Genomic DNA, 12,199 nt, shown 5'->3' with positions numbered 1-12,199 from the left:
ACCTTGAGGACAAGGCCTGGAAGCTGGCCTCCTGTGTGTTCCTGGAGTAACAGCAAAGTGGCCACCAAAGAAGACAGTGGTGTAACCAAAAAGGCCAGAAGATAAGAGCATCTTACCAGGGAGTTTTGTCTTACCATTTATGGCCAGTGCATGTATCTCCCGTAGCCCTATATACTGACCCATTTGTAACTCCCACAGGGAGGAGAGTGAAAGTCTAATATACTAGACCAGGAAGTGATCCCATTCCTACTACTGTCCTATCATAGGACCACTCTCTTGCACGTATCCTACCTGATAGACAAGATTTTCCTATGCTGGTGTCATTAAAGCATGTATCTTATCACCCTTAACGTTATTTTCTTCTACAGTCCTTGTAGCCTGGATGCACCCCCTGGCTGCAGCTGCCACATGATGATTGCTCTGAACTCCCTACCTGTTCAGCTAGTAACTGCCTGTGGAATGGGCAAGCTACAGACTTAACCTGCATAGGACTTTGAACCTAGCTGAATCCTCTGGCTTGAGGATTATCATGATTTTATTGCTGTTGCTATTTTATGTTATTAGCCTGGTCACAGTGCTCCAGTTTTCTCACACAGGAGCCATTCCGGAAGATGGGGAACGTGCAGATTGTGAGGCAAGATTTCTGGAAGGGTGGGATGTGGGTAAAATTGTAATATTTCCAGATTCTCTCACCTGGCTTTTGTGAATTTGCATATCAATAGATGTTTCCAAGGGGTGGAGAGCAGTAGTCCATCTATGTATCAATAAGTAATTACAAGGGCCTGAGAGGACTTATCAGGACCAGAGAGGTTGGGTGGAGCTTTCTGCTGCTGCAGCCTGGTCAAAACAGAGATGGGATGACTGCTTGTAAGAAATAAATGGGTTTCTTAAACTTTATTTCTCCCTTTGATTGATTTCAGTTTCAGAGGAATTTTTCCCCAGGATTTTTCCCCCAAAGTTATAAAAAGGTATGAAAATCTAGGCAATTCTACACAGTATTAGAAATACCTGAAACAGAGTAAGCAAAAATGTGGAGAGAAAGAAATTACACATGAAATAACACAGGAAAATATTCTAGAAGTGAGAGATAAAGAGCTGATAAGATTAACCTTCCTAAGGAAATATTTACGAACTAATTTTTCAACATGCCACATCCCTGCCCCAAACCTTTGAATGACATCCTTCTGCCTAGTAATCTCATTCCAGATTTCAATAATTACTTCACTTTACTTAACTAATCTCATCTCTTATCCTCTAAAACCCAAATTCTTTTCAAAATTTATCTTTATTCTCAGGTTAGGTCACTTCAGTTCTCTGTTTCTTAGCATCCTGAAAAATGGAGATGATGGCCTCCACACAAAAAAACAAAAGTAAATATGGTATTAAATGGTTTGTCACAACTGAGATAAGGATCAAGTTGTACTTCTTCTATATCACTTTTTCCCTTCTTCCTCCGTGAACCTTTAGCCTGTCCAGCAATGCAGCCTAGTGGTTAAGAACACAGACCTTGTCAGAAAATCCTGAATTCAAGCCCATAGATGAGTATACATACCTATGAAATTAAAATATAATAATAATACCTTTGCTTACTGTTACCACAAGGATTAAACTGGGTATAAAGTAATCTCTAATTTTTTCATGTGTCTTACCTAAGAAAATTGCAAATATATGTATTAGGTTTCATTCCCCTTTACTACCAATCAATTGTATAAATCTAATTTAAAAAGCAATAAAACAATATGATCTGCTCTAAAATGAATTGTGCCCCTTTCTAAATTCATATGCCGATACCCAACCCCCACTGTGAAGGTATTTGGAGATGGGGCATTTGGGAAATAATTAAATTTCAATGAGATTATGAGGTTGGACCCTGATGATAGGACTAGTGCCATCTGAGAACACAGCCAAGAAGGCAGCCATTTGAAAGCCAGGAAAATAACTCTCATCAAAGGCAACCACTGTGGCTGATCTCAGACTTATAGACCCCAGAACTGTGAGAAAAGTATTTCTGTTGTTTAAGTCACCCAGTGTTTATTTTTATGGCAGGCTGAGCTGACTAATACATGATCCTCTGCAAATGGTAAAGGTCTGGTATCAAGAAAACACTGCTCTAGTCCATTTTTCTACTGAATGACAAAGAAACATTAAATAAATCCTAAGAAAATATCCTAAACATTAAAAAGACTACAATTCTAATTGTCATGGCTAATCATTTGAGCATGAATTGGAATGATAAAAGAAAAGAAAATGCGGATCAGAAGAAAAGAAAAGGAGTAGTTCAACAGTTTGCCTCCAGCCCACCTTCCAGGTTTACTTTCCCTGGCCTCTTATTTTACCTAACATTAGGTCTTTCACTGATCTCCAGAACTACGTTTTCTAGTTAGAAAAGATCTACTTCTCATGCAGCTCTCCTCCTCAGGAGGAAACCCCTGTGGAACACATTCCCCAGAACACGGCCTTACTAGGTTTAGCCAATGGGAAGCCCCAGTAAGAGGTCAGAGAGAGGAAGAGGAAGAGAGCAGAGAATTTGTTTATTTATCCTTCTGGATTCTTCCCTGCAAGTGTACCATGAATCAACTGTGTCTCTTGCCAAAATCCATGCTTCTCTTAAGATGGCCAACTCTTTCTCACTCCAAGTACTGTAAATGACCCCATAGTCTTTGTAGCCTAGGCAAGAAGAATTTTTGGGTGCTACTAAGCCCCCGCATCCCAACCTCCTTCGAGGTCTGAACTACAACACGCTTAACTTTGAAAACAGCCTTTTTTTGGGGGGGAAGTGGGGAGGAACCAGTTCAAACTGGACTATTTTCAGTGTGCCATTTGCTTCCTATGGGAACTTCAGTCAATACACACACTCTTATTCGTGCAATACCATCAGGTTAAAACATCTGTCTCTCTTGTCAACTTCCAAACAGGATATCAAGCATGCTTCAATGTTTCTACCCCTCTGTAGTTTCCCCTGTTACCATCAGAGAATGAATAAACTGTTCACTAGTATTTTACTCCGACAGCACTTTTTTTTAAAACACATACACACACTCTCCCACACGTATCACCATTCAGTACAAACACCACAGAACAAGGACAGCACCTAACATACAGCATACTCAATAATTATGTTAAATTTCCATGAATCAACTTTGGAAGCTTTTTTAATATAATAATGCTATTAAAGGTATGTATTTCTAAATGGTGAACAAAAAATACCTTCATATGTGTACTCAGAAGAAAAAGTATGAGAAATATATGTCTGATACTTCAGGAACAGAGATTTATATTCTTTCCCTCTATCTTTATAACTTTGAATGTTTAATTCACCTTATTTTATCATCTTATTTTAAAAATATTTTCTGCTTGGTAAATTAACTTAAAAAATAGAAAGGAGACATTTACATGACCATAATAAGCAGTTAGGTTATCTTCTTCCAAAGTGTTCAACTGAGAAGACCAGGTGTTTTGCAGAGAAAACAAAGCTATTATTTCAAAGGTAGGTAACTGTCCTTTTTTGTTAACGGTTACAGATATTTCATAAGAGAAACATCCTCAAGTGAGTTGTAAAGGTCAATCCCTGGTGGACTGAAATAAATCTTTAAGTTCAATTTAAAATAAAATTTTTAATTACCAAGATAGACTATCTAGGGACAACTCCAGACTGAAAGGCCAAAATCCTCAAGTTAGTTGATTTTTTTACAGAGAATTTAACCACTCCCTCAAAGAAAATCTGATGTATCATTTCCCATAAATGAAAAACTCACTGTATCACCATATTAACATTATAATAGCACCTTAATGTTTCCTCCGCATTTGAAACATCTAAACACCATAAGCAATATTTGAGCCCTAAGTTTCCAGCTAGTTATCCTCACTGAAATTTTTAGGGAATAGTAGTAAAGAAAAATTATACAACAATTTACTTTATACTTGTTGAATTCTATTTCACATTAGACATAGATTTAAAAGCCACATGAAAAGGTAAAAGCTACCTCTTATATTGTATGTTAATTTCATTTCATCTAGGCAAAATAAATTTTTCAAAGCATGGTATACACTACCTAGCATATTATAGAAGGTATTTTAATCCATTCAGACTGTTAGAACAAAATACCACAGACCAGGTGGCTTGCAAGCAAAGGGAATTTTTTTCTCACAGTTCTGGAGGCTGTAAGTTTGAGACTGGGATGCCAGGGTGGTCAGGTGAGGGCCTTCTTCCTGTGGACTTCTTGTATCTTCCACAAGTGGAAGGCACTGGGAATTCTCTCTGGAGCCTTGTTTTGTAAGGGCACTAACCCCACCCACAGGGCTCACCCTCATGACTTAAGTACCTCCCAAAGCCTCATTTACTAGTACCATCACCTCAGGCATTAAGATTTCAATGTATGACTTTGTGGGAACACAAACATTCAGAACATAACAGAAAGTATAAAAGATTTGTAGTTGGATGAGACAGACAAATACCAACTATTATTCCCTGTATATATCAATAATCACTCATTCCCAGTAAACAATTATTTTTCCCCATGTATAAAAACAACATATAAAAATTAATTCATTCGCCATTTATTCCAAAAAATATGTAAGGTATCAAAATTTTCTAAGTCAAGATAAAAAAATTTCTACAGCACTTAAAAAATTAGTAAGTTCAGTTCTTAAAAACAAAGCAAGACAAAAATAAAATGGTTATAACACCTAAAACAATAATAAAACCAGTACTATATTTGCCTTGCCTCATAGTTCTCTAAAATCAGGTTTTAGAAACCATAGAAGAAACAACTTATTTGGTTTAATTCTTCAAAGACTGGGTCTGAAAATGGGTTTAACATTCAAAAAATATTTCTTGAGTGCAACTGTGTCAGGAACTATTCTAAGAATTGAGAATATACAGTATTAGCAAACAAAATAGAAAAGGCTCCTGCTCTTGTGGAGCTTATACTGATTTGGTAAAAGGATTATTTATATTAATTTTAAATCCCTCTTATTGTATACTATAGCTACTTTCTCTCCATTTCACTACAGATTAAGAAGAACCTTGGCTGCCATCCTACGTTAAACTGTCTCTTTATTACAGACAATATGCTCTTTGGGTAACTATATTATATATGTCAATATTTCAATAGTTTTTGGATACACTTATAATTTCATTATTAGGGAAAAAACTGTAAAACAATTTGATTTTACATATATTTTAAGTAACTCTGAGTTAATATTATTAAATAAAAATACACCAGTAAAAACAATAATTCAGTCACAAGATTTATCATGACAAATGTTATGGATGCTATCACAGTGTCCGAAGAAGGAAGAGGAAATATACAAGGAAAAGAAGATACACAAGGAAATATCATATAACTATGTGAGTTTGGGCTAAAGCCAAGTAAATGTTCAAGGATTTAAAAAGCCTCTTAGGGAATCAAATGCCTGAAATCTGTAATCCAGATTTTAGGACCCATTCTTCAAGCCTTCCTTGATAAGATAGCCCAGCTACATGGGCTCTGCAGGCTCTGTGCACCCTGGAAGCAGACCACATAGTTATCCAAGCAGAAAGAGTGAGGAGGTCACTCAGAGCTTGCCTCTGACAGGCAGGCCCCTGGCTAATCCAGGAGGTCTTAAGGCAGGAGAACAGAAGAAACAAGAGCCCTAGTGTCAGGACCAGAAAAAGGAATGACCGGGAACCTCATGTCCCCAAAATTCACAGTTCTCCAACAGAGTTATCACCTCCCACATTTATGGAGCTCATCACAAAATCAATTTTATCAAGACTTTTTACAGATAAAAATTCTCTCTACATTTGTTGATTTGAAGACATTTCATTTTTCTATTAAAGTTTCTGTTTCCCAAGTTAAACTTTTACAATTACTTAATCACTTATATAAAGTTTCCAAGTTTAAAATATATAATTTACTAGTACCTTACGAAACAAATAGTTCCAATCTAACACATGCCAATTTGTCAATGACTTCCCTTAAGTTTTCCTCTACTTGAACACTTAGACTGTTTCTCCTGTAATTATCATTCATTGGTTTACATTCTAATATTTTAAATCAAACTCTACACAAAGGACAAAAAGAAAATGATAAGTTCATATAAAAAAAAGGAGGGAAGTACCTTTAATTTGGATCCATGAGGCACTGCTACAGATTTACTCTGCTTTGGTGGGATATACAGCTCCCATTTTCCATAATCTAGTTTTTTGTATGGGTAAGAAAATGGATTCCAATCATCTAAAAAAATAAAGATCAGTTAACAATAAATGATATGACTAATATTTAATCAATTTCAAGCAAAGTATATATCGCCTATTTGCACAGAATCAAATTGCTTAAAAATCAGTTTCCTAAGTTGTTAAACAAAATACAATTAGAAAAAGGTTATTTCATTTTTTATTGAAGTATAGCTCATACAAAATATTATTTTGATTCCAAGTATACAACACAGTGTTTCAACAGCTGCACAGTATTTAATATATAGTTACTAATATAGTAACTATCTGTCAACATAGAAATATGCTATAGAACTACTGGCTATATTCTCCATACAAAAGTAGGTTATTCTTAATTTATTTTCAAGAAATGTTATTTGAAAGTTTGCCTTTTGCATTTTAATATTAACGATTATTGCATTTTTAATTGTACTTTCAATTCTAATGCATGTATTAATAAGTAGAATATAAAGAAAATGATAATGTTCCTTTTTAAAGAAACATTATAAACAAAGGGAGATAATATGAAAAAACAGAAATGCATTCTAGGTGATTAGGTAAGATCTATATCATAGTACAAAAAAATGAGGAAAAATAATTATAATCGTTTTACATTTATCTAAATCCACAAGCTTATAACAGAACTGAATTAAACATTTAAAGAAAAGTCTAAAACAAGAAAGGCAAAAAGTTATAAACTGTAAGGGGCAAAGAAAAGTGGATTGCAGATCCTGTAAAAAAAGCAAAATGAACAAGAGCTCCATGTGCTGTTATATAGAAACATATAAGAGAAGTGGCCTTAAAAATCAGTGAGTAGGACACACTGTTCAACAAATGGTGCCGTGACTATTGACTATCCTTATACAAAAAAAAAAGAAATGGATCTCTACTGAATAATATACCCAAGAAATATTTAAATGCAGACTGATGTTTAAATATGATAGGTAAAAACTGTAAAATGCTTACAAGAAAATACAGGGAAATATATTAAAAATCTTGGGTTTAAAAAGTGTTTTTTAAACAAGATACAAAAAAAAAAACCCCACAGAAATATAGAGACAAGCTTGATAAATTTGACCACTAAAATTATAAACTTATCTTTATAGGTAGATGACAGCTAGGCAGACACACAAAATGACAAGATAAGCAACCAACTTGGAGAATATATGCATAATAAATATACCAAGAAAGAGAAAACAACCAAACAATATGAAGAACATCTGTAAGTCAATAAGAAAAGAGAAAATCAGTAGAGTAATGGACAAAGATATTTAGGGAAAGACACATGAATGGCCAATAAACATACAGAAAGGTATTCAAGCTCTCTCATTAATGAAAACACAAATTAAAACAATGAGATGGCATTTCCCATACACAAAAGTTTGAAAATATCAAGTAGTCAACAAGGATATAAAATAACACTGAAGCTGGGAGTATAAAGGAAAAATAACTTGGCACTATACTACAAAATTGAAGATATCTCCACTCTAAGGCCTCACATTTCTACTCAGGTAATAGCCTAGAGAAATTTTCACAAATGTGCATAAAAAGCATTCACAAATGTTCACTGAAGAATTTTCTGCAAGAGCAGAAAAAAATGGAAGCTATAAAAAAACTGTAACAGCCATAAAACAGTAGTATAATTAAACAACAGGATGCATACAACTACGTAAATGGATGGATTAGCGTGAATATATCTATGTAAAATTAGCTAAAACATAATTACTTTTAAAGGGGTATAGAAGAATACCATTTATATCATGTTCAAGAACTATGCAAATCAGTGTTATATAACATTTATGGATACATATTTATGCAGTAAAATTATCAAAATAGAAATGAGAATGTTGACCATCATTCCCATATGGGTAATTTCCCATAGAGGAAAGTGAACATACGAAGCTTCAATAATAGCTGTAACATTTTATTTCTTAAGATAGGTAGTATACATAGAGATGCTTATTACATTATTTCATTTGTTTATATCTAAAACATTTCACAGATCTAAAAAAAAAATGAAGCAGCCCTGTGATGTTATGCACTGTAGGGCTATGACATGAGATTCTCAACGCAACAGAAAATATAAGCATCAGGAAGCTTGTTTATGCCATGATTTCCTTCTTCACACACCAATTTTCTCACTCCATCAACTCTAAGATCTTCATACCCAGCCAGACTGAAAGCTGTGGTTAGAGTGGGAGCAAAAAAAAAAATATTTAAATAAAGATTTTTCTAAACGTCTCCCTACTTCCCATTATGAAGACAATCTGAAAATGTCCGAAGGCAGTTTATCTTCAGAAACAGCTCAACAGACTCTGTTGTTGTTAATACTTTCTCCTAAAAATTCAAATACACCTCACCTATATATGGTGTGATATTCCTTTACAAAAGCAAAGAATTTAAGATATAATAAAAAATTTAAAAAACCTTAAAATATGATTATCTAGGTACTATAATGGTTTAAACATTTACTTTCTTTTTAAACTAATCACCTAAGACAAGCAACAGATCTTTTCCTGGTTAGTTAGATCTGAAAATAAAGGGTACAGTTCATTAGTTCATTCATTCATTCATTCATTCATTCATTAAATATGTGCTTAATGCAGGCCCAGCTCAATGCCAAACTCAAAATTAGTTTTCAGAATGACAGTTATTATCTCCTCAGGAAGAAGTTATATTAAGTAACAATATAACAAAATGAACAGTAAAATTTATAAAGCAGGATCCTCTAAAAACTCAACTATAAATAAGATTTCGTTACTTTGAAAATGAGGTTTCAATTATATGGGAAATGTAAGTATGCAGATTTATTTCAAAACTGTTTTCAGTAATGTGAAAATCAATGTGATTTTTCATATTAGTTTGTGAATATTGGTTGATCTAGTTCTTCAGGTTACACTTGAGTCTTTAGATCTATTTAAGCAAGTATTGGGAGTTCTGTAGTTCAGTGATTCTCAAACTTTAGTTCATACCAGAATCACCTGGACTTATTAAAGACTGCTGTGCCCCACCCCCAGAGCTCTGATTCAGCATATCTGAGCTGGAGCCTAATCATATGCGTTTCTAAGTTCCCAGCGGATGTTAATATCATCCTAGGGATCACACTTCAGGAAAAGAGAAAAAAAAGAAAAAGATTGTCTGATTAAATCTGTGTGTTTAGGTGTTCTCTACTCCTAGACTTGTGAGTAATTTTCTAGATTAAATTAGATTTATAGACTACCAAATACTGCTCTAAATCAATAAGTCAAGAAAGCTCTGAAATACAAAATATTATTAATAATCTTTCAAGGTAAATAATACTCACATGGAATTTACAATTAGGATTTGGGGAATAGGATGACCAGAGAGATAAAGATTATAGAAAAGATCTGTGGTGTTAAGGAATTTTAATGTATTAACGTGAAGGAATAAGAATTGATAATTTGAACATGACAAAAAAATATATAAGACCATTACTCAATATACTGTTCTTAATATCTACAGATAATATTTTCTAGAATATTCTCAACAAAAGATCATTTGGTTAAAATTCATGAGCCAACGATACCGAAAAAAATAAAAATGTGAAGGTTTTTACCTAGGAAAATAATATTAAAACTTTTAAATGTTAACATACTAACTCATTTTCCTTTCTATACCATATTTCCTACCACAATGCAGACATTGCTAGGTTCAAAGCTTAGGAACCTCCAAAATAAGGTATATTTATTATTCTAGTTTTGTAAAATTTTCAGAAAATGTTGCAGAAATTATTTTATTATAACATTTTTTGAGACATTTGATAGTTATTTAAAGTTAGGATAACCTGACATATTTTTAAAAACATTTTATTAAGTATTTTATTAATAATGGGCTAAAATTCATCATATGATATTGCAAAAAGATTCTATTTATTCATAGACTTACAACCAGCAAATTTTAAATCAAGATATAGAAGAGGAATGATGTGAGATGCTCAGCTTAATATGAACTGCAAACACACGTTTGGCATAGGTGATCAAACATTAACTAAGGTCACTCCATTAGGCTCACAAACTCTGTATTTACCTCACACCCAACAACCTTTCTTTTTCTAATTTAATAAGCCTCACATAAAATTCCTAAATATCAGCCTTCTTCAAATATTCCGAACCTCTTTAACTCACAGAAGAGTATTTCTCTTCATTAGCACTTAGCCACCTCATTTCTGTTGAGTTTTTAAGTTGAATATAAATTTTCTTCACACATGGTTGAAACGGTTCCAACTTACTGTGCAGAACCTTACATCTTTGATGTGGATGCAGTGTGAAAGAACATGGTCCACACTTGGGTCAACCCCTAGCACATGCAGGCCTCACTAAGCAATGAGGTAAGATCCCTGGTGAATGCAGCAAGCAGGGCTAATTAATGTAAGGCCAGTAATGGCTTCTGTGGCAGATTTCAGTCACCTTCCATCTGAGTGGATGTCCCTTATGCCATCACAGTTGTTAAATATTTGGAATATCACCAGTTTAAAGCAAGTAAACATCCTTCTTCATCATACAATGTTATTTAATTGTTTCAAGCTTCATATCATGCAAAGTTTTACATAGATTAATAATGCAAAGTTGGCATGTCAAGAAGGAAGTTTACAGCATCTACTTTATTTCCAAGAAGTCATAATCTTCAGGGCAGGAACTTCTTATGACATTGCCCTTACCAGGATTATGAAAGGACTACACAGCCTTTAGGGTGGAGAACAGTAGTCTTTTCTGATGTATATTTTGATGTCCTCTTTTTCCTTTCTAGATAATTCATTCTCTCAGCTGAGTACCTGGGAATCATTCTTTTTCAACTTACGCTGGTAACTTTTTTATTAAGACTTCCAGCATTACTTCTTAGGGGAAATGGCTCTTACCATACAGTATAGGTTAGCCATGCTTTTCATGAACCAAGTTGAGTATGCCAGAATGCCATTAACTTCAGAACCAATGAGATACTAATATCTCATTATTTTAAAGAACAGTGCTTAGTCCTGTGAAATGTAGCTTTCCAGAAATTCCAGAAATTAGAGAAAAAGGTCAAGTAATTTAGAGCTTCACTTACTAAACTAGACTGTTCTGAAGTTACACATAGAAGAAAAGAGCACAATGGCCAAAAAATGTGTGACAAATGTGACTTTAAATAGAGTTAACCATGTTTCTTTATTACAGGAACAGTATTTATATTATGATACTTTTTATGAAAGAAAGGGGGTGATAAACGAATATATGTAGTTGCTTGTGCTTTCAAAAAGCATGAAAATATAACCCCAAAATGAATAGAAATTATTATGTATATGGGAAAGGAGAACACAGATTAGTAGTCTTCTTGGATTGTACCTTGTTATATTGTGATCATAGAACCAGGTAATCAATCAAAAAAAATACATAAAACAGAAACAAACTGAAATAGATGAATCTATGTGATGGTATCTGGAGGTAGGGCTCATGGGAGGTAATCAGGTTATGAGGGAAGAGTCCTCATGAACGGGGTTAGTGCCCTAATAAAAGAAACCCCAGAGAACTCTCTGCTGTATTCTGCCATGTGAAGACACAGAGAAAAGTGCTGTCTATGAACCAGGGAGAGAGTCTTCCCTAGATAGAGATTCTGCTGGTGCCTTGATCTTAGACTTTCCAGCCTCCAGAACTGTGAGAAAAAAAATTTCTGTTGTTTATAAGCCATCAGTCTGTAGTATTCTGTTATGGCAGACCAAACAAACAAAGACAAAGCTCATCTCTATTTTTCCATATACAGCAGATCCTTGAACAACATGGGTTTGAACTATATGGGTTCACTTATGTAGATTTTTTTCAATAAATACAATGTAATACTGGAGAAGCATTTTCTCTTCATTTTTTTCTAGCTTACAATATTGTAAGAATACAATATATAATATGTATTAAATACAAAATATATGTTGATTGACTGATTATGTTATCAGGAAGGCTTCTGGTCAACAATATGCTATGTAGTGACCTAAGTTTCTGGGGAGTCAAAAGTTAT

General features: G+C 33.9%; 1 protein-coding gene across 3 annotated transcripts in view; it reads right to left on the bottom strand.

Annotated features, from left to right (window-relative positions):
* The window catches only part of GBE1 (1,4-alpha-glucan branching enzyme 1), a 269,204-nt gene that overhangs the window by 184,686 nt on the left and 72,319 nt on the right, over nt 1–12,199 (bottom strand). For all 3 annotated transcript variants that reach the window (XM_037001651.2, XM_037001652.2, XM_073231803.1), the window contains exon 3: nt 6,103–6,218. In XM_037001651.2, the coding sequence (XP_036857546.1) occupies nt 6,103–6,218 (116 nt within the window). The remainder of the gene's footprint in view (nt 1–6,102; nt 6,219–12,199) is intronic.

The sequence above is a fragment of the Manis javanica genome, chromosome 3, assembly GCF_040802235.1.
Source record: "Manis javanica isolate MJ-LG chromosome 3, MJ_LKY, whole genome shotgun sequence".
NCBI lineage: Eukaryota > Metazoa > Chordata > Mammalia > Pholidota > Manidae > Manis > Manis javanica.
Note: the sequence above shows the minus strand (reverse complement) of the source record. Positions and strands in the feature narration are given on the sequence as shown.